Source organism: Gavia stellata, chromosome 6, assembly GCF_030936135.1.
Source record: "Gavia stellata isolate bGavSte3 chromosome 6, bGavSte3.hap2, whole genome shotgun sequence".
NCBI classification, from domain to species: domain Eukaryota; kingdom Metazoa; phylum Chordata; class Aves; order Gaviiformes; family Gaviidae; genus Gavia; species Gavia stellata.
In genome coordinates, this window is record NC_082599.1 from 18,908,376 (window position 1) to 18,931,577 (window position 23,202).

The 23,202-nt window shown below is 45.6% G+C and overlaps 1 protein-coding gene across 1 annotated transcript in view; it reads right to left on the reverse strand.

Annotated features, from left to right (window-relative positions):
* The window catches only part of GAD2 (glutamate decarboxylase 2), a 38,568-nt gene extending 15,716 nt beyond the window's left edge, over nucleotides 1-22,852 (reverse strand). Inside the window, exons 1-8 of the mRNA XM_059818536.1 lie at nucleotides 22,777-22,852; nucleotides 22,448-22,507; nucleotides 22,141-22,290; nucleotides 20,759-20,992; nucleotides 15,702-15,792; nucleotides 14,773-14,885; nucleotides 10,741-10,856; nucleotides 768-847 (exon numbers count right to left, since the gene is read on the reverse strand). Of these exons, the coding sequence (XP_059674519.1) occupies nucleotides 768-847; nucleotides 10,741-10,856; nucleotides 14,773-14,885; nucleotides 15,702-15,792; nucleotides 20,759-20,992; nucleotides 22,141-22,290; nucleotides 22,448-22,507; nucleotides 22,777-22,852 (920 nt within the window). The remainder of the gene's footprint in view (nucleotides 1-767; nucleotides 848-10,740; nucleotides 10,857-14,772; nucleotides 14,886-15,701; nucleotides 15,793-20,758; nucleotides 20,993-22,140; nucleotides 22,291-22,447; nucleotides 22,508-22,776) is intronic.
* Between the last annotated feature and the right edge of the window lie 350 nt (nucleotides 22,853-23,202).

Genomic DNA, 23,202 nt, shown 5'->3' on the forward strand with positions numbered 1-23,202 from the left:
AAAATCTTCATCAGAATATGTTGATTTTGTTAATATTCCTTTGCTTTCTTAAAATGGGTTTTCATAGAGAATCAAAACCTTTTAGTTGGGTGAGTTTTAAACAAGAAGTTATCTACTGCCGGTTTTGTACTGCTGATGGGACCTGTAGTTTAGATACCTCCTATGCTACTTCTTTCCATGGGCCATCCCCCTCCTTGGCCTATGCTGCCCACAATGCTGCCAAGACCCTTCTCTCCACATCCCATCGCAGGGGTGTCCCCATCAAGGGCACTGGGGGAAATGTAGTCCAGCTATGAAGGATGGTGAGAGCATGAAATAATAGAATTACATTAGCAAATGCGCCTCAATATTTTACTGCTTTAAAAGGCCCACTTCAGTTCATTTTAATGGATCAAAATGCGAGTGTCTAAATGCTCCGTTTTGACCAAAACAAGCTTCTTCCTCATTTCTTAGCAGAACATGTAAAGAATAATTGTTAGCTGGACTTCTTGTTTCACTTCAGGATGAAAGAAAAAAAAGTATCAGAAATCCCTGAGGAAGGGAACTTCAAGATTTTGTATGAGCTCCAAAAACTGACTTGTAAAGAAGCTACTGACAGAGCCAGTTCCTCAAGCTGGATAAATCACTGTAAGGCTGATAAAGATGATAGCACTATGATGAATTATACCAACTGTTGACTACGTCCTATATGCTCTCTCTGAGCTGAGCACCTGATGATCTTCTTCTATGTACCGATAAAAAGAGCTGTATTTGGCATTTTTACTTACCTTTCATCACATCTAATCAGAATCACACTATCTGTACCAATACCCAAGGCCGCAGCCCCTTTCTTCACAGAAAAGTGACTCTGAAAAAATACATTTATTATTATTTACTATTTTTATTATTATTTTTTATCCAATCTAATATAAAACACTACACTCTTGCAAGCCCTTTGGCAAGTAGTCCCACACAGGCAGTAATTTTATTCATAGGCTTTTTGGAAACCAATCACTGTAATTTGAGGCTTCATATCAGGTCACAACAGTCAATTAAAGAAACAGCAATCACTCTATCTGGATTTGGTCCTGGAATATTAAATACACAACTGTGGCTGATGATGGACCCAAATTCTGTCCTTGACGCATACCTGCAGCTTCTATTGCTTGTACAGATTCAGCTATGAACTTGATTCACTGAAACAACAAATTCTCCCCTAGAGAATTCGTTTAGTTCGTGGCATCCAGAGTCATGTGCTTCTGCTATATAACTTCTGGCCAAATAATATCCTGAGAGAAACCAAGATAGGAAGCCTAATCGTGATCTCATGCCAGTGAAAGCTAGTAATTCCATAAATAAATAGAGCTACTACAGTTTAAAATCAGAACTGGACTATTAGTAAGACTATTAGTTAATCTGTATGTACAGAATAAAAAGTGGAAGTTATATACTGGAGTGCAAGTCAGCCTAATTTTCTCTAGCTCATACGATTTAACTCCTGAGCCAGTGCTGGTTTATAATTCTAACTTAAATCCTAGTGATTATGATAATGAAATAGTTTTATATCAAATTGTACCACCAAGAATCTAATTTTTTATTAACTCAAAACACAGCTGTAACAATATTGTCCAAAGTAATTTTAACTAGATTATTAAACTTTAAAAAAACGGAAATTCTTTGCATATACTAGAGTACCATTAGCTCAGGATGTAAGACATCCTGAGCTAATGGATGTAACACTGCAAAAAAGATCAAGGAGATAAAAATCTAACAGGGTTTTTTACATGTGTGAGATGCTAAAGAAGAAAAGACGACATATAGTCTGTGGGAGTAGCGAAGCAGACCACAAAGCAGAAAAGTAACCGCTATTGCTTTGTCAAGTGAGTATTTGGCTTCAATTGTAATGAGAGCAATACAGAGCTATAGGGGAAGAGCTGGACACGACGGTTACACACATCTGCTTCACTTAAAGGCCGTGAAGTCAGTGGGATTTCACTGTATACTTAAGGGCTCCCTTCATAATGAACACTTTGAGAAATTAAAATAAATTCTAAATCAACTTTATGAAAGAGAGAGGAAGAAGAGTAGAACTGCAACATGTACCTTCAATTTAGTAAGTAAAAAAACCTCCCATGTTTTAAAAATCACTCGGGGGGTAATTATCGTTAATAGTCCTGACTACTGTGGTTACGGTTGCATAAGTTTCCAGTCCAAACTCCTTTTTCCATATGCCTGTATCTCACTGTTTTGGCTGAAATGCCTCAAGTTTTCATGATGCCTATAGAGTTTTTCAATGTTCAGACATTTTGAAGAAGTTCAGATTGTTCTTGAGCCATGATTCACTGGTGATACATGGAGAATTTGAAAATACTTCTTCAACTGAATGATATTTTTCGGACTACTTGATTTTTTTTAATGCAGTGGGTTGGTATAGCTTTCCCCCATGGGGCATGGCTGCAGTATACCAACAATGTGCGTTGAACAGCCATTGACCACCTTGTCTAGACCTAAAATCAGTTTTTAAGGCCCTAGTACAACAAACCATCCTAGCCCCTGAATTAAGCACATTCTGAAATGTAAGCATACGCACGTCGGACTGACTTCCGCACAAGCTGATGATCAAATGAAATGCATACCCATGTGCTTAGATGAGCAACAAGGGATTTGTGCCTGTGCTTCAGTGTTTTGCTGAATCAGACTAATCAGGCTCAAGTCATCATGTAGGCTCCCTTTGCAGACCTGGGGGGAGACAGGCACCTCCAGGGAAGGATTCATCCAGCATGAGGGCTGCTGTTTTGGAGTCGGTGCTGAATGACGGGTGAGGAGATTTCCACCCCCTCCCTATGGACCAAGCCCTGTAATACCTGCTGTCTGTGGGAGTGGAAAGTGTGCAGCACCTGCAGGCACTAGTGCTCTGGAAACTGGTAGATACTTAACACACTGTTATTGTCCAGCCTATTAAAACCACAGGTTAGTGATATGCTCAGATTAGATACAGAGTTTGCCCTGTTGTGTTTCTAGCTGGAGTCACAAAGTGCTAGGAAGCATTTACACATTGAACATCATGGGCCTGCTCAGCATCACACTGGTATTTTTCATGGCACATTCTTTATTTCATGAAACCGAATTTTTGAACAAACACATTTCCATAAGCTTCATCAGCTTCACTAAAATCAGTGGACTTTTCCCAAGTACAAATGCACTGTAGATTAAGGCTTGGACTGGGACCAACCCACAAACCTCTATGGTTGGGAGTCACTGAAGTCTCTTCCCAGTCTTGTGGGTCTCCCTGAACCCCATGGTGCAGCAGTGCAACTTTATGAGAGCAGGGAGGAGGAGAAGCCATGAGGAGGCTACCGGCATCAGGAGGCTTATAAAAAATTCCCAAGTTTAGGAAGACATGTTTGAACTTTGCAAAAATTGAAACAGAGCTAGAATATTGCCAGCATAATGTCAGTTCATGGATATGCTATGTAAAGTTAGAATTGAATTTATATACTTAAAAAAAAAAGTCTGTTTTTTATTCATGTATTACACACACTTATGTGCACATACTGGGTAGTGTAATTTATAAATACAGGTAGAGATGTAGGAGTGAAGAGTCACAGATATATTTCACTGGGTTTTGAATAAATGACATTACACTGATGAATATTCCTCCTTATTCCATACTAGTTAAAATAGATTTACTACTGTAATTTGGTTTTCTAATAGAAAATAGAACTATTCAAAATGCCTTAAGAAAGAAAATACAGATTTGAACAGTTTACTACGAGGAAGAAAATTAAGCCCATGTGCTCAAAGACATACACTGGAATACAGCCAAACTCAGCTGCCTTATTGGGAAGTCTCATGGCACTGCTAAAACAGCATCGGGGAAAAAATTAATGTAGTGCTGATAGCTCGGTTGTCTGAGGCTTTTTACAGACTGAAGGGAATTCAGCAGTCAGGAACCAAAATGGGTTTAGGGATAAAATGGGAAGAAATACAGAAGTCTGTGCACAGAAGGGCAAATGCAATTACAATTTCTAAACAAACTTTGAATATGAAATTGCTCAATCTGTGTATACAGTCACAGATACATGACTACTGTTATGTTTTCGTGTCTCAGGATAACATCAGAGGAAGGACTCCAACTGCCGGAGAGACTCTAAAAGAGCCAGGATGAAAGTGAAAATGGAAAAAACCACAGTTTTAAGAGCAAAGAAAACTTTCCTAATGATGATGAATATTAAACATTGGTTTAGTATTTCTGAGATGGTGATGAAAATTTGTTTGCCCGTGTAATATAAAGGTAAACACAGAGAAATATAAAGGTCAAAGAGAAGGAAAGGCTTGCAGAAATAAGCCTGATTAGACAGACCTACTGACAGATTCAGCTGGGCTAACAGGGAAGAAGAACATTAATTGTGACCCCTTTGGGAATACAGGGGCTACAGAAGGAAGTGAGCTTGAACACCATCTTTCAAGACACAGACATGTAGGAGTTACATAGATCTGAAGTCCTACGGTGGGAGAACCAGGGTCAAAAAGGGAGGACAGGGGCAGACTGCCTGATGCCAGTCCCGAAGGAAAAACCAGGCTAGGAGAAGCTGGTAGAACCAGAGTTTCACCACTGTCCTGTGCCTGCCAGAGACAGGAGGACACACAGGTCAGAGTGGGCTGTCACTGCGGCTTTCGCCCTCCCTCCCTTCACGCAGTGCTGTACTGCAAAAGGGTGCACAGAAGACTACAAATATATCCCCAATAGAGAGGAACCTCTGCTTGTCTCTGAAAAGAAATCTGGTTAAAATTCAATGGTGAAGAAGAAGGCACACAGTATTAGTCAACATTAGTGCCAAAAGCATATTTTTGGTCAGGAAAAAACAATGGTGATATTGAGCCAGGGGAATCTTCCCTTTGCCTAAAATTTCAAATGCTGTTAGGTGTAAGTTTGTTTGCCTGATAGCCATTTTTTCATAGTTAGCTTTATAAAGTAAAAACATATTGTAAATTTATTACAGGTGCAATAATGAATAGGCCTTTTGGAAAAAGGAAGAATTAGAATAATGAAAAATGTTATGATGCTGAAAAGTATGGCATTGTTATCTTAAATGAACAGTGCTTCAATATACACATGCTTCTACTTTTATAGCTTGCTAAATTAATTGCTCATAATCTGGCATGGCTGAAGCTGTCAGGAAGAACCATCCTAATGCCATGAGGCCCAGAGGCCATGGCTGTTTTTTCAGATTGCAGTTTCTCCCTGCTTACATAAATCCATAGTGGCACAAGCTTTGTGGAGGGAGCTCAAACAGAAGCGAGTTCCCAAACGCTGAGCAAGCTGAGCTATCCAGCAGCCAAAACCTCTCCGAGGCCCGCAGGTTTGGTGGCTGGCACCCTGGTGCTCTGCAGACCTGGACCCCCAGCCTCACCCCATCAGCCACACGCCAGCAGAGAAGGCGCACACGCTTTCCTCTCCATCTCCCCTGGGCCTTAAACAATGTGGGATCCCTGGATGTGTAGGCTGGGCTACTTCTCTCTTAATTTTAATCATCTAAAAATGTGTGCCTGGCCTAGGCTTGCTGTCCGGGCTCCCTCAATAGTGGGGAAGAAAAGGTACCTCCAGAAGGCACCTCATCCCCGAGGCTTTGCCACCCATTTTAGATCAGTATGAGTTGTCTGCTGCAGATCTCACTCTCTTTTTATTGGCTATAAAAAGTGCATAGACTAACTCAGATTAAATGTTTACACTTTAGGTGATTAAAGTTAAGTGACATGAATCCTATCTTTAATGTCTCATTGCAAGCTATTGCTTTTCCTTCAGTTATCTACAAAAAGAGTATACTGTGTCCCATCACATTTTTAAATACACTGTAATGATACATATGCTTGCTATTGTTTCCTTTAGCTACTGCTATTCAATTTTTAAAGTTACTTGTTAATCTCAGGGAAGAAATGAATATATTAATGTTTCTGCACAACATACTAATAATTCCATCTTTTGCACTTTCAAAATATGTAACTTCATACTGCTTTTCTAACCCAGCAAGACTCACAACTTGTTTTTTTCCCGGTGTGGATAGTTTTACAGCGTTATCTGTGGATAAGACACGTTGCACTGAGTTCAGGAGGATCCTGTGGCAGTGTAAAAGTCACGACATATCAACCAGATAAAGGATTAGACCCAAATGATGAATGTCTCCTTTAGGACAGGCTGCCCTACAGCACTGCTTTTCTGGAAAATGGTTTTGCTTTGATTTGAATGGAGTTACTTGAATTAAGTTGCTCCTCAAATAAGACTTTTTCACTGTTTCCCTCTGGCTTCAAATACCACCAAGCAATACTTTTCTAGTTATTACACATTAGGCAATGCAAAGAAAGAATGTGTGAATCCATGAGTTTGATTTTTAGTTTCCTTAGGTGGAAATGAAAACACTCCCTACTAACTCTCTATGCTCAGAAGTATAACTTAGGGCTTCATAATTTATGCCACCAAACGGAAAACATGATCTCCAGGCTCCTCAAATCTTTCCCTGGAAGTCCCACCGAACAGGTCACTCCTTGGACAGCTTCTTGCAGGTGCCAGTCCTGGCAACTGCCTCCTAAGTAGCCTGGCTAGAAGGCAATGCTACGTGCCACGAAGTGGTGGGACTAGAGATCAGCTTTTCATTCTGCACAGAAATGAAACCAAAATCTTCCATAGGCTGTGTGAAATGGAGGTCTACCAAGCTGTCTGCTTTGAGACAGAAGTCACTTTTTAATTTCCTTCTGTCGCAGAGCCAAGAACCTCCATTTTGGATTTCAGAAACTGTTCACACAAAAACTTTGCCAAAGCCACTCTTCTCCCACAGCTACTGGTGGTTTGCTGTATTCCCTGCAAGTAACGGGGCTTGTCCATGAAGGGAAATCAGCATGCAAGAAGCTGAAGTGGTGACTTATTGCAAACTGCCTCCACCAATCTAATTGACCTGTGGATCCTGAGTGCACTATGGCTGTGACAGTGCTTGCCTACCACCGCAGACAAGACACCTCTCACAGATGCTCCCGGTGCTTCTCCAAAGAACAAGGTCCCTCTGAGTATGATGTCCAGCTGTCTACAATCCTGACACCTTATACCTGAGCTGCCAACACACCCTCCCTTCACAATCAGTGTCTGCCGGAGCCATACTCTCAGTGAAGCCTTGGGCAGAAGCCATTTCACCCCGAGAGCAGTGCAGATGGGGGGTTGCCGGAGGCAGAGACACCCACTCTGTGCTCCCCTGGCTCTCTAACTGGGTGAACTGCCGGTTCTTACTCTGTGGTTTCTCTTCCAAAACTAAGACAGGAGTTGTATTGATATTTCCCTGGTGAGGACCTGACAAGGCATTCCTCCTTGTTGCGGCTGCTAGAGGGGTGACAAATTAGGAAAGCTGATGTGGACTACACAAGCACAGTCTTGCTGCATTGGAGACCAGCAGAGATGAAGAAATATCTGTATCTTTCCAATTACGCGGAGCTTTTTTTCATTCCCTGAACTGTGGATTGAGTCTGTATAGCCCCAATTAAACACCGAGTGCATGTAAAAGCTGCAAGTCTCTTCACCTATTTTTATACTATCAAATAAAAAGGCCAAGGACTGTTTTGTAACCTGAACCCAACTAGTTCTCTACAGCTAAACTTTTCCCCTCTGCAGCCCTTTCCTCCTGAGTACGACGACTTTGTCCTTTTCACCTCTTAGGGGTGATCCCTCTTCCATGCTATTGCCAGCTATTGCTGGATGCTGTCTAAGAGAGTTAGATGGGTTAAAATTCGATAGGACTTGCCTTACAGACAAATGGATGAATGAAAATATTCTGAGAACGCAGCTCTCCCTTTCAGCCGCGTTCTCCACACTGAAAAAGGGATGTGCTCAGCTGAACTCTCATAGCAGCCTAAAGCTGATGCACTGGGACGCAGGAGGAGGCCTTCATCTTAAGATTGTTCATTGTGTTTGAAACGATGGACTAAAACAGTTTTTACAACTGGTATCCATCACTTTTACCCCTCTGAGTCAAGGTCTCTTGCATCACATGCAGTCCAGAACAGCTGCCCTGAAGGACATCACTCTGCTCCTGCACCAGTGCAGACGAAAGAACTACTGATGATGCACTGCTGATTACAGAGGACTGAATTAAGTCCTGAGCAAGTGCATCTCAGTGAAATTATACCTGGGCCAAGACCGACCTAGGCAGTTATAGTGTACTTCACCATAACTGGTGAAACAGAAATAAACAGAAGCAGAGTGACAGATAAGTCACAGACCTACTGAACAGCTTGGGGAAGATCTCCTTACTGGGGACATGCACGGCTGGAAGAGTCACATAACCTATTTTAGGCACCTAATGTAGGCTGCGTATGTCAGGAGGCTGATCTCTGTGTATGGTCAATGCACAGAAGTAGGTGAACCCCTCCCGAAGGTGATTTAGAACATCTAAATTAAGGAATATTTAGGTTCCTAAATTGGATGCTCCGAGTTTCCCTCCAGAGGTACCTCTCTTCACTGAGTGAGGCTCCTAATTTAGGAACATGATGCACTCCTAAATTAGGAAGGGAATTACTTAGGAGCTGTGAATTACTCCTTCTTTCCCTTCTCGCCAACTGGCAGCTGAACCTATCATGGCATCAGATTGAGGCCAGATTCTGATTACAGTAATCTTGACAGCAATTGTGGTGTAACTTCATTTGTTTATAGTAATGGAAGCTCTAGATTGGTAGAAATGAAAATAGAGTCCAGTCTGTGATGCTGATATTCTTGTCTGAGCACTGCTGATACTGGAACCTTTACTTCTGTCTGAAAATTTTGAGGCAAAAATCTCAATGTTTCTAAACACATGAATTAGCTTTAAGCTTTGTTTACTATTGTGCCATACGTGCAGAGTATGAGGAAATTATAGAATTCCGTTTATAGACTGTTTGTTCCACAGACAACAAGAGCATCCAACTGTGGCAGAGAGAAACCACAATCGGCTGGGGAGTCTAAAAGGAAGTAGAAGATCACCGTGTTATGATAAATGAGATAAATGACATTCTCATATCTTAGCATCTATTCAGGTTCTGCAGGACATTTCCTGTCTAAAAAGGGGACTGTACTTCTGGGCCTCTGCAATTCCTGTAATAGTCTCTGCTATTTTGAGGGTTAAACCCTGATCCCCCATCCTTTGGGCAGTTAAGGGTTAAAGGATCCTGTCTTCACTTAGTGTAGTTTCTTAACTTCCCTAGAAGACGTACCTTACATACTTTATAAAAAACCTTGATTGAGGAAGTGACAAAACTTCAATTTCAAGATACTTCTAAAATGTAACATTTCAGATGCTGTTCTATGGATGTGCTAGTATATTTGATTTTTGAATGTTTAATATGCTAAAGGAACTGCTTCCCTGGCATGAAAACACAATTATTAAAGCTCATTTCATTATTTTGAGACTGATAGCACAATTTGGTTCATTGTTTAACATTCCATCGCTATGAATACAATGAAATTCTCTAATGATTAATAGGATTTGTTATTTTAAATAATGATGCTGAATCTTATTTGCAAGACTTATTAGGTCTGTAACTTCCATATGAATAATGCCTCTCTAGCTATACAGCCAACTTTGGAGAGTTGCTACTCACTTGTAGAGTATCCTTCTCTCTGGCTGCTTTGGGGACAATTATTCTGCAATGTGGAGCCCACAGTTGTGTATTGCATCTCATGCTACTGCCATGAAAGGCATCCTCAAAGGGATTTCCTCCCAAACATTTCTGATCAGTTTTTAGGACACTTTGCTCTTCACACTCACACAGAATGGAAACAAATTCTCTGATAAGTCAACAAAGGTAGCCAGGAAGATGCTGTCACCTAACATGGACGGCATCTTGCTGAGACCCAGCCATGAAAGAGTGCTTTCTGGCCAAGCCCACACAGCTGGAGAGAAATTCAGAAGGGGACCATGAAGCCTGAAGAGAGCTCACAGTCCCTCCTGGGTATAACCCTTCCTTTTCCCCTTCCTCCTGCACATGCATTCTCCACTATAAGCTGCAAGGAGGTTTAAATGGCCATGAACCCAACAACCCCCACAATACAGACAGAAATATGACTTCTGTATGGTTGTTCAAAAAGCAAAAACCTCTGCGTTTCCCCCATGAGGACCACTCTGATTTCTCCTGTGCCCACCTCCCCTCACCTCTCGCACTGCCAGATCCCGTTGGTGTCTGTGATGAACCCCGCTGTGCTGAAGCTTTTGCTCTCAGACAGAAACCCACAGCAAAGCCTAATTTCGCACTGTATATCAGAGCTGCTCTGCTGTACACACACACACAGCATTTCCATACTACTGTCTTCATGTATGTTATCACCCTCTCATTAAATAACAGCAGGAGTGGTTTCAGCTAGGAACATTTTGACTCAGTGATTTTCTGTTGCCCCAGAGTGACCTGAACAAAAGACATTCCCAGCAGAAAGCACTGAAGCCCAATGATGAGCTCTCATTGTTTGATGTGGTCCTTACCGTTCATATCGACATTTATACAGACACAAGTGAGAGCAAAAAAATGGCAGTCGTTTGTAGAACCTGCTCTCCCTGGGTTTCAGCCACAGATAACCGCATAGTTCATACCTCTATATATCAAAAAGCCAGACCCTTCCCATTTTTTTATTCCCAGTGAAGGAATAACAGAAATGAAGACAGTTGGCTACAAATTCCCATTCAGCTATTTTCTTTATCATAAATTCATACAAGCAGATGTAACAGATAGATAGGAAAAACCAGAAACACATACATGTTCTGACGTGAAGGCAACCAGTCTGGGAATAGCTGCCATTCCTTTTTCTTTAACTTCTGGGAACATCTTGAAACGTGCAATCAACATAGCATACATGTTAGATATGGCACCACCTGGAGTCCACAGTAATATACTGTTACTTTTTCTATGCATTGTAATATTATTGCAGAACAAATGACAAGTCTTGCTACAGTTTTTCTAACTCTAATGTTAATGTTTCTGCCTAATGGCAGATTATTCTTCCTGATGCTCCTCACAGCTGAGTTGTGTAATAACAGGATCTACTACACCCAAATAACAATTTATGCAAAAAGTACTGCTGCAAAAAATGATGGGGGTCTCCTTTCATCCTCATCTTTGTTACCATTTCTCCTTTAGTCCCCAATCTTATCTTTCCATATGCCATCAACACATAATCCCCAAATTAGGGTGGCATTTCATGCCCCAGCTCTGAGGAAACCCACACAGTGAGTCCCAACAGACACTATCTTCTAGATAACTGGAATGGGGAGAGGGAAGGGAAAGGAAAAAGGGTCATTGCAACAAATATTTTTCTTTTTATTTGCCCTCTGATGGGAGCAAGGAGAAAAGATTACATGTCCCTAACATTAGCCTTAAAATCACTGGCATACTTAAAATACCCATTGACTTAAAATACCCATTTCAAAATGGGTATTTTACCCACTTCAAGATGGGTAAAGCTCTACAGTATTCTGTTCCCACATTTCAATTATCAATGCATACATTAAAATTGGGCACTTCGTTTTTCCTTTTTGAGTTTTTTACAAACTGAGCCTCTCTGTCTAGAGTGGAACAATGTTTGGTTATATATTAATGCTGCATGAGCACTATGGGAATATAATGCAGAACCTGAGGCAGAGTCTGAGTACTTCTACATATGTATGCACATGAACACACACAGAGACATGTATACATAAAATCCATCAGTTTTTATCCTGTATATATACTCTATATATATACAGATTGATCATATATTGATGTTTATGCACAGATTGATCATATATTGATGTTTATGCACATATATTTATACAAAGCAAAGGTGTCTATTGATCATGGTTTTAGGCTTTTAAATGAACAAGTCAGAGTGCAGCTGAGGTAGAGTTCAACTAATCCAACTTTCATCCATCTAAAAATGGAATTAAGAGCACAAGACAGGCAATTCCAGAAGATGGTTCAGTTTATCCTAAGGTAGCTACCTGTGGTAGGTGGGATGACTTCCCTGCAAACGCATCCACCCCTCTCCCTTGAATATACAGGAGCTGCTGTAACTAGCCCAGGGAAGACACCCAGCGCTTGGACAGCCAAAGTGAGATAAGATAAAATCCACTCTTTAAGCAGATGAAGGTAGCTCTGCTGAAAGCAGTGACGTTACACCATGTTACACCGGTAGGGTATATGCACTGGCAAATTTAACATTGTTTTGACTTTTGTAAGATTTGTATTTATCCCACTGGAGATATATATGCTGTTCCACAGCCCACAGAAACTGCGCCCTTCATTTCTAATCAGTGTCCTAGCTCTGCTCTTGCAGTGAGGCTGCCCCTGCTCTGGGCTCTCCCTGACCTCACTGGTCCTCCTGTGAATTCAAGAGAAAATGCCACAGAGGGATGGCATTGCTGGCATGGGGGTCAGTACAGATCGGGCTTTTTCTTCCCCTTTCAATTATCTTAAGAAGTATGAACGTATTTCTACACCTCTTTTCACAAACAACAAACCAAGAAATGGAGAGATTAAGAGGAAATGCTCAGGTACCTGTTCCTAAAAAATGCGGATGTCATGTAATGGCTGCTGTTGATGATTTAGGTGACTGAACTAAGGTGTTCCAGTTGAAGAAATTTGGCCTATCTTGTCCAAAGTCATTGGCTCAGTGTCAAAAGAATCAAGACTGAAACGTTAAGTTTCTTCAATACCAGGCATTAGTATTTATTACCTAGCCATGTAGCCTTAAGCTTATCAATAAGCCCACATTCTGCCTTCAATTTTGCAGCTGTGTTTACACCCACAGTTAATTGCAGGCAACAAAACACACCTACAGAATGTGAAGAACCTAATCAGGCCTTTACACTTTGCATGTATTGATACTGTATATTTCATTCCAGAGAATGCAGAGAATTCTCTGCATTCTTCAGAATCTTTTCTTCACAACAGTAAGGTCTTCAGCTGAAGCCGTGATGGTTTGAAATGAGAAGACAGCATAGAGATGATTATTGCCTAAAAAAGCAGAATCTGCACGCTGGGTATTGCTACCTTAAGAGAGTGAATTAGAAAGATGCACTTTGCACAAACCAGAAATTGCAGAGAAAGAAAGGATGAGAGGGGGCAGCACTGCAGATGGCCAGCACAGGTACACGCCTGCCAGAGAGCCCGTCCCCACCCAGGTTTCAGCTGGATGAAGTGAGCTCCAGCGTCTGACATGCAAGCAACACCCTGGTCCCCCAGGTCAGGCAGGGACCTCTCACTGAGGCATTAATCTTCCCTGATTCACACTATCTCAAGCAGAGTTTGCCAGACTTGGGCAGATCCGGTGCTCGCACTGAGCCTTTCACCCCCACCTGCCACCCGTGCCCAGCCTCTGCCCACCAGGTCCGCTGAGCGGCATTGCTATTGCTCTTCTGAGCGGCAGCGCTATTGCTCTTCTCTCCCCTCTTAGGTCCCTGAGCAGCCCGGTGGGGCTATTGCAGCTCAAGCCTGCAAGGTGAGGAACTGAAGACCAGCTGTACTGAGTCAGGGCAGGGACTGGACAGCAACCAACCACTCTCCAGTTTCCAAAAACTTTGGCTTAGGTCCTGGGCTCATGATACACGTTTAGATGCTGCTCGTGTGATGGAGGCCATGGTTTTGGTCAGGACCTCTAAGCACTACAGTAAAAGCTGTCAGAGCTTTTGCTCTCAGTGCTTTTTAAATAAGGACTCAACAAGAAGTAAGGTAAATTCTTCTCATCTTTTTCACCACCTCTGTGGAAAGGCCCAGGACAAAACTCCTGCACCACTTCCCACGTGTGCATTCAGATGTGAGAAGCTGAAGATGAGCCTTGCCTGATCTTCTGCACAGCATGAACTTTACCATTCATGCCCTCAGAGAGCTGAACATGCTAGGCTGTTATCACTGAGGCCTTTCCTTGGCTCTATAGTCCAAACACACTTTCCCTCTCCATTAGGTCAACGAACTTTCTTTTCGGAAGGACTCCTTCCCCACCAGCTATCAGTCTGTTCTCTTTTGACAAGCCAAGATGCTACGCCCAAAATAAATTCTTCCAATTTTTTGCCATTTGGTGAGATAGATAGGCCAAAATTTTTAGCAATGAAATTCCAGAGTAAGATAGGAGGTGACAAAGAGTATAAATCGAAAGACTAAGTGGAATGATTAAAAAAAAAAACCCTCTTAACAATGCAGTGTTTGTCAGAGTCGATGATTTCTCTACAGTTAATCACACTCTTTTTTGCCCTATTGACTTGCCCTGAAGGAACCAGGTTTCTGAGCCTTCAAGAACTCAGATTAACTAGCCACCCAAGTACCTCCACTAAGCTCAACAGGCCAGCTCACACATAGAAAGCTAAATGCATACTGTAACGTTGGCAGGATCTTACAGACTCCGCTAAAATTACTTAAAGGAATGCTACGTCTTCCCCTCTTTGCACCAACTTCCCCTGCGGTGATGGAGAGCATTGTTGTGTTTCTTCCCTTCATTATTAACACAATAGTCTTTCTATTTCATGTAATCCATAAAAAGTGGGGGCAAAGCGAAACTGCAAGGCAAATGTCTCTTCTGATTATGTTTCCCATGTGCCATTACAGCTTCTCATAATGCAGTGCAATTTGCTCGAACAGACCCTCATAATCACATCCCTAAAATTCATAAACATGCAATACTTCATCTCAAAGAGGCCACTGGTGGTTATTAGCAAGTGTCCTCTCGAACATGCATATTTAATTATGTTTAATCTTTAACTACAGGGGATGTCACATAGCATAGTCTGTAAAATAAAGAAAGCTTGAAATATCATGTACCAGGTGAAAATATCCCATCGCCACAGCCCCCTGGCCAGCCAACCATCTCTCTCATTTTCCTTAGTGTGACATATTCCAAAAGTACAAACACTGGAGCAATTTCATAGGTGAACCTGAAATGTAGTAATGTCCATATTTAATGCTTTCATCTACAACACTAACGCATCTTTTTCCAATATTACATTACATTACAGCCACAATATACTCTATCTTGCACTGGGTAGATTTCTGGTTTACAATACTTTTGATAATCTTCCTTCTGATTTAACGTCAAATGCCTCGGAAAAGAAATCCTGAGACTCCACTTCCACCCATTTCAATGAAACAAATCTTGCCCACCTTTTCCAGGCTCAAGACTTTGCCTGTATTCAAGAGCTGCTGGGCAGAGCCAGACCCTCTCCTTGCAAAAACCTGCGTGTATGTCTAGAAGCACACACATCGGCAGTCCTATTCATGATGACAAGACAGTGCATGAAGCTAAGCAAGAGCACAAAAATGCTTCCTAGTCCCAAAGTGACCCCCCACACACTTTAAATTCTGCACCTCTTACAAAAAGCAATGGCTCTAACTGCTGAGTATGGATTATACATAACCCCTCTACATGAATGCAACTGTTCAGTTAGCATACCTTTCATTTTACATATTTATGCATGCAAAATGCTAAAATATTTTTTCTATATATTTTTGGGGAGGTGGCAAAACCAACATCATATTAGTATGATGAAATTTTATAGAAGACAGCCTACAGGACAATGCTGAAAGTCTTCACGTAAATAGCTGTAGCAAGCATTTAAAAAGCAGACAATTGTTTTTCCAGCGACCTTAACATAAAAGTATTCTTTCTTTCACTCAGCTACAGCAGCTAATATTTTAGAGTATAACTGTAAAATTATATTAAATATTATTACAGAAATAAATCTGCTACTTACATATTAGTATTTGCTGCTGATGTCAGCCAGTCTGCTGCCAAGCCAACCATGTCCAATCCAGTTGAAAGTTGATTAAAATATCTAGGGTGCCCTGCAAAGATGGAAAATGTTATCAAAAGGCTGAAGACTCTGAATGAAACTATTCAGTGCTAAACGGCATATTTACTCTGGATTTCTGTAGAGAAGGAAGTGCTTTCAAGGTATGAAACAAAGCAAACGAAGTGCTTTCAAGGTACGAAACAAAGCAAACAGCAACAAATACATTTCTTGGAAAAGGCGGGATTTCTCTTCTTTCTCATTCCAAACTCAGTAAAATCAGAGTAATTACACTGAACGCGGAATAATGAATGCCAACATTCCCTATTATCCTCTCAATATGCCTTGAAAATTAGCACATCACTGCCTCACAAAAATAGCTGTTTGCTCCCGTTAGTGTGTCACATGTTGTCACTGGATGTGTTTTTGCCTGGCTAGGTTTGAAAGGCACGCACAAGACACCATCTGAAGACCTTGCCAGTACATATAACATCAGTGATGAATGGCTAATGATTATAATAGACAGGGAGAAATGAGAAAATGGAACATTTTGGTGACTGCTTTGCACATGACTCAAAGGCTGATGATTGTACGAAGATGGCAGGGAAGGTGGTGGTCCTTGTCATTTTTTCCCTGTCAGAGTGCAATTACAAATAGCCTGGCTGCTCGCAATTGTGATTTTAAACAAACCCCATGAAAACCAGCATTGCTATCCCAGCAGAATGATGTACAAGAATATACTCAATGAGCTGACAGTCCGTTTACCTGGTTAATCGAATTGGCTCCTGATTTTTTTCTAAAATCCTGTTAGAGATTTTTCTTAAAAACATGCCTAGAGCCATTAAACCCAGGAACCATTAAAACTCAGTTTTTACTAGCGGCTCCCCGCAAGCCCCTGTTAAATGGCATAATTACTGGTACAAATTACAGACGGTTCACAATTACTTAAACACCATCCAACTCAAAGGACAGCAGCCTCTGCTTGGAAAACACCTGTCCTGACCCACAGACAACATACTGTTATTGCCGTCACAGAAAACAAAAGATAGAGCAAGATGATTGAGGAAATGCAGACCCAGCACCAAGAGAAAACTTATCTTTGGTCTCTGGTGGCCTCTTATCAGGCACGGACACATGGCTGGCAGAACAGCACGGCGAATTGCTCCCCAGCTCCCACCTTGCACACACAAAGGCAGAGTAATTGGGCTGTGCGGGCAGAGCAGAACAGGGGATAAGGGGCTGGGGGGGCACACACGCAAAATCCAGCTCCCTGCGCCCTTAACCTGAGACAAGCCCCGTGCCGCTGCCATTCGGACTGGCTGTGTTTTGCACCGAACCCTCCCCACTGGAGCTAGGAACTGACACCTTCCCCTGATCCATGCTGCCCAGGAGAGGTGGCTGAAGCCCCTCAGGCACCGCGGGACACTGCCGAGATCCAGCAGGATGAACAGGACCTAGCCGCCGCCCCACACGCTCTCGGTTGGGGTAGGTGGGCCTGGGGCACACATGCACCCTGCCACCGCGGCCAAAGCCACAGTGATCCCGCGCCAGGGGCTCTGCCTGCAAAGGACTGCATCTCCCCGATGATGGGATTTTGAGAGAGATTTTGGTACTTATAGCTCGGGTTCAATCCCGCAGCCAGGCTCCGAGTGGGTTCCCAAATTCCGCCGGAAAGCAACAGAAAATTAGGAGCTGGAAGCCTTTGGTGAATCTGGGCCACAGGAAGGCTCAAAGAGGCCAGGCAAATTCCTGCTTTGGAAATAAATCCACACTGAAAAGCTGGGGAAGAGCAGAATATGTATTTGCAGCTGCAGCGTCTCCACGGCTCTCGGTCAGCCCCGCACCCGGCCCCAGGCAACAGCCCTGTTGTCACTGCTTTTTCTTCAAGGAAACGTCACAGCACACCTCCTGCTTTGGGAACAGGGCCGGCTGCACACCGGGGACCGGGCAGCCGTACCCTGGAGCAAGCAAGGTGGGGGGAGCAGTGTTGTGCTCCCACAGAGACGTCAGTACCGGGAGAGCAGGAGCTGCTGCTGCTGGCACGGCTGCTGGCAGAGCCCCAGTGCCTACACCTGTAACATGGCCTCCTCCACTCAGTGCCCTTCCCTTCTGCAATGTGGCTTTAACACGCAACGGCAGAGAACGTAATGCCCCAATCTGACCCCAACCTCAAGCTACAAGGGTTTGTCCATCCACGTGGCACCCTAATACATGAGCAAGCTCTCTTCCTTCAGCTAGATGGCCACAGAAAATTGTGGCTTTGCTTAAAACACAGGTTCTACCGGCCAGGTAAGAAGAGTTTGCAAGAGATGCTAAAAATCACTACCTGGGTGTCGTCTGCCTGAAACACACAGCCTTTGTCATGGTTGTCACTGAACAAAGAGGTGACTGGGAAAGAGACTGACAGGGTGCAGGGAGGTGGGGGAGATGTGAAAATAGGAGATTACTGCTTACTGGTTGGTTTAGCAATATACAACGTATTTATGCATATCCCCGAGTAAATCAGGAGACGATGGGCAAAAGCCGGGCCTGAGGCACTAGGACAGCCAGGGATGGGCTTTCCCTGCCGACAACGTGCCTTCGCCCCACACACCCTCCTCTCAAACCAACCTTGCGCTTGGTTTTAGGCACGGACATCCCCTAGCACTAACATGCAGCCTCCGCAGCCTCGACAGGGAAGCAACGACAAGGGTCGGGCAAAGCTGGACAGCAAGAATGAAGGCATGGCCGGCGTCACTGGGTTTGGCCTTGCTCGCAGCTCCACCGCCTGCTACCAGCATGAGGGCCTGCCAGGAGCAAGGCTGGACCAGTGCCAGCTCCTCGCACCCTTCCTGGGGTTTCCAAGCCATCTTTAAATGCTCACATTTCAACTTCCCCTGCGGGGACTGCACAGGAACCAAATTTCACATCTATCTTTCCCTGCATTTACAGACGCTGCCTTTTATATTCTCTCAGATGAAATTCTCACCAGGGGTAGATGCCGGGAGCCAGTAAGGGAGCAGAAAGCCGCGTGTGGCTCCCCCAGGCACTCCAGCGAGCCGGTGGCACACAGGCAACACCTGGGAGCATCCCACACCCGCCCCTTGGCTGAAAAATCGGCCATCCAGCTCCTCAAATCCCAACTGGGGATCAGTGCTGGGACTTGGGGATCCAGCTGTAAGGCTAATCTAAGCAATACAATTTATTTTCCAATCTGCCTCCCGGGCCCCTGCAGCAAAAAGCAGCCCAGAGCCCCCCCCAACCCAGGAGGGGCTGTGTCCAAAGGGCTCCCGCAGTGGGAATGGATGCAGACCCCCGCTGGCAGAAACCTCACTGCATTGTCCTTCCTCTGAGGGTAATTCAAGCGTTTTACTCTGAAGCACATGCCGAAGGGCTCCGGGTGTAAATCCCATGCGTTTCGTGAGCCCCCCCAGGCTGGGGCAGCCACCCCAGGATGCTGAGGAGCGGCAGCAGCCAAGCGAGGCGGTGCCACGCCACCCCCCGGCCCCGCGGGCGAACCCCACCGCGCTGCCACGTCTCACACAACCCCCCAGCACCGGTCCTCGGACCGTGAAAATATTATTTTCATTAAAACAAATTAAAAAATGCCAAGAAGGGAAAGCCTCACGTATTTACAAGGAGGAAGAGAAATGGTAAGTGTTTTAAAGGGTCTCTTCTGGATACACAAAATGAAATAGGTCCATTATGTGAAACAGGCTATGACAAAAACAAGATTAACGAAAATTGCTTAAGAAACCCTGTTCTTTGATTTCCTAGATTCACAGATCCTGCGTTTCACAGCATTCTGTGAAAATATGTTTCCTATGCCCTACCCAGACACATCACACGGATCACTGGACTGATCGACTTTGTTCTGTGGACATCATTTATCTAACTATTTATTCCAATATTTTACAGACGTTTTGACAGCACCCGACTCATGCATCAAAACCATTCAGCTGGGCATTTCCACCTCTAAACGAGGAGGATTACACAGATCCCCCACAATGTTTACTGGGATCAGTCAGTTCCGTTCCCAAAAGGCGACAAAACCCGTTTTTTGTTTTCCCCTCAACCTCTATTCACAAATCAGTCTTTTGTCTCATTCAGTAATTGCTACACATTTATTTTTAAGCAATTTTTCAGTAATTCAAATCCCCACTAAGAGCTCCCTGCACTCCACATTATTTCTCAATCACAGCCGTAATTGTAGCTACGCTTTTTGTCCGCTCCGCCGCAGTTTATTTAAGGTGGCCCCGGGTGCGGAGCCGGGGGCTTCTCCTCGCCTGGGTGAGCCCCACGCTGCCGCCACACCACGAAGCCCACATGGAGGGGGGGTCCCAGACAGGCAGGAGTCAACCCACCCCTGCCCTCCCCAGTGAAAAACAACAACAACAACAACAAAAGACTACTAAACCAATTCGGGCTTTCTTTTTATTGCTCGAGCCTGAAGTTGGAAAAAAAACCCCAATACTCCTGTGGGCAATTCTACCAAATTTTCCTATTTTTATGTCCTGCAGGTAAGGGGAGAGAGACGGCAAATGGCCGCTCAGCGCTCCCATTTACAGGATGTTTATTGCGATTTTGGCTGTTTAACCGGGCTGGTCCCTGCTGCCCCCCTGCAGGGACGCCCCCCCTTCCCCCCGCCCCGGCTGCCTCCGAGCTCCGCGCCCGACGCCCCCCGCTCTGCAGGGAGCGAGGGGCAATCCCCGGGCCATCCCATGTAAAATGGATGGAAAGGAAAGGAGGAAAGTCGCCAAGGTGGTGAAAAGGCTGCTCAGCAGCACACTCGGCAACTCCGACACGCAGAAGCATTAATTTTAAATCGGAAAGGGGGTGCGATGCTGCACTGACCGCTACAGAGACGGGGCTGCTGGAGTATTTTATCATTCAGCAAAACGATTTCTGTCTCTGCTAGAAATTGCTTGGAAGTGACAAAATACAGTCACTGCTTCAAGCTTTAACGTTTCAAGACAAAATGAAATGACACGTTTAATCAATGGATGAGACCACGTAGGGTAGAAAATGAGCATGGCTATTACCTGTTTTAATTGCATACTTCAGAGTTGTTCTGCAGTTCAATAAAATTTCTTCCAAGGTCTGTGGCTGGTCTGCCAGTTCCCAGTTATATTCCTGAAGCAGCTCATTTGGGTAATGGAAATCAATAACTTTTGTTGATCTATCAAAACTTTTTGCCACATACTGAAGTAAAATGTCCACAACGTCTTGTAGGAAAGACATAGTTGTTACTTCTCCGTTGCATGCTGGCAGAAGATCTGGGAACGGAGAAATGAGAAGTTCACTTCGTTTTACGACCACATACGCAGATTTTGGACAAAGGCTTCTCCCATTTATGTTTAGGAAATCTTTCCACTCTGTTCAGTTAAAATAGACTTTGTTTTCATTTAATAAGCAATTTGGTAAGAATGTCTTTTAAGGAATGTTCTGAGAGATACAAGTAAGTTTTAATTTCCTATCTAAAATAGCAAATTTTGCCCAAAGTATATTTCAGACCAATTTTTAAGACACTGAGGGAGAGCGGGGAAACGAGGAAAAAGGGAAAACGAATCTCAGGAAGAATAAAGATTGGGAAACAAACGCTACAAGCAGCACTCTAACAACTGTCATTTGCCTTGCAATAAAATACCTTCCTTATGACTCTCCAATGTAAGTAACTTGTTGATAATTTAATGCCTTTTTCCGAGGCGATGCTGCACGGTCTCTCACTGCACACCCTGACATCTTTTGTTTAAACCGAAGTGCCGTGGCTCAGGCAGAGCCGAGCCGTAGCGGAACCCCCGAATTTGGGGTAAGGCGGGAGCAGTCAGACAGGCAGCAGCAGCCCAAGCGCACGGCGCCTGCAGCAGCTCTCCGACGGCGGGGCCAGGAGGGCAGAGCTTGCCCCGCTCTGCCGCCCAAACGGGCGCGTTTCTGGGCAGCGCATTTCTGCGGGGAGCTGGGCTCGATTTAGTAGCGGAGACGCTACCTCCAAGGTCAGCAAAGATGAAGTGCAAAAATACCTCGAATTAAAATAAATCAGTAAGAGAGCGCTCTTTCTCCCTTTTCCTCGCAAACCTTAATTACGTCGCAGGGACTCCAACGAGAAGGTCGCTGCTGTCAGTACTCCTTAGAAAGAGCAACCTGCAGGCTCCCGCACGCCGGGATTTTACTGCTTTTTTTTCCCGGGATCTTTTTTTGTTTGGGGTTTGCGGGTTTTTTTGGCGGGTTCGAGAAATGCCCAGTGCCCGCGGGTGCCGGGGAGGCGCAGGAGCGGGACGGGGATAGGGGCTCCGCGGAGCCGCCGTGCACCGTCGCCCCCCCCCGCCCCCCCCCTCCCCGCGCAGCGGGCGGAGGCGATTTCCCGACCGAACCTCTGTTTTTTTGCCAGTTTTAGAGATGCGGCGTGGCCCGGGAGCGCCGTTACCTGTTGAGTGCAGAAAGGCGTAATTCACCTCCGCTTTTTGGCAGCCGCAGGGTTTTTTGTCGCAGGTACAGGCCGGCCGCGGCTCCGCTGCCCCCGGCGCTGCCCTGGCGCCAGTTTCCACGGGCTTCTCGGCATCTCCGTAGAGCAGGGCTTGACAGCGACACGGACACATGGTCTCAGCACAGCGGCATCAGCCCCCGTCCCCCCGCCCGCCCGCCCCGGGGCAGGGCCCGCGGCCGCCCGCCAGCGCTCCGCGGGCGCGCAGCCTTGCCTCCGCCGCGGGCTGCCGGGGCCTCCCTGCTCTTACCGCAGAGTTTGTTTCCGATCCCTCCCGTGAACTTCTGGGCAACCTGACACCAGGCTCTGGCTGCAAGAGAAAATGGAGCGGAGGGTCCGTGGGGACGGGCGCGGGCCGGGGGCGCCTCGTCCGACAACCGGCACGGCTCCCCAGGACCCCCCTGCCCAGCCGAGCCGAGCCGAGCCGGGCTAGAGCCGCCGTCCGTCCCCGCCGCCCCCGCCGCTCCGTCCCGCCGGCCGAGCTGCCACAAAGGGGTCTCCGCCGAGCGGGCAGCGCTGCCGCGGCGGCCCCGCGGCTCCGTCGGGCCGGTCCCGCCAGGCTGCTCGGCGCCGCCCTACCTGTGCCGGGGCTCTCGGCGGCCGCGGAGCCCTCCTCGGCCCCGAAAGGCCAGAAGCCGGAGCCGGGGCTTGCCATGGCGGAGGCGAACCGGCGGGGCGGACGAGGAGCGGCGAGCTGCAGCCCAGGCGGCCTGAGCGAGTGTGCGTGAGTGTGAGTGTGCGGGTGTGTAAATGCGTGCGTCTGCGCCAGGCGGCAGCAGGCGAAGGGGCGGGGGCGCCCCGGGTACGCGTGGGTGGGAGCGTCTCCCGTGGGCGCCCCCGGGGCGCGCTCCGCCGAGCTGCCGCGGTCGCGCCCCACAGGCGTCGCGCCGCCAGCCGCTGCCGCCCGCCTGGGACGGGGCGGGAGGCGCTGCGGGGGCCGGGGGAGGTGCGGCTGCCGTGAAGGGCCCCCCCGGACCCGGCGCCGATGGGTTGTGGGGGCGCTCG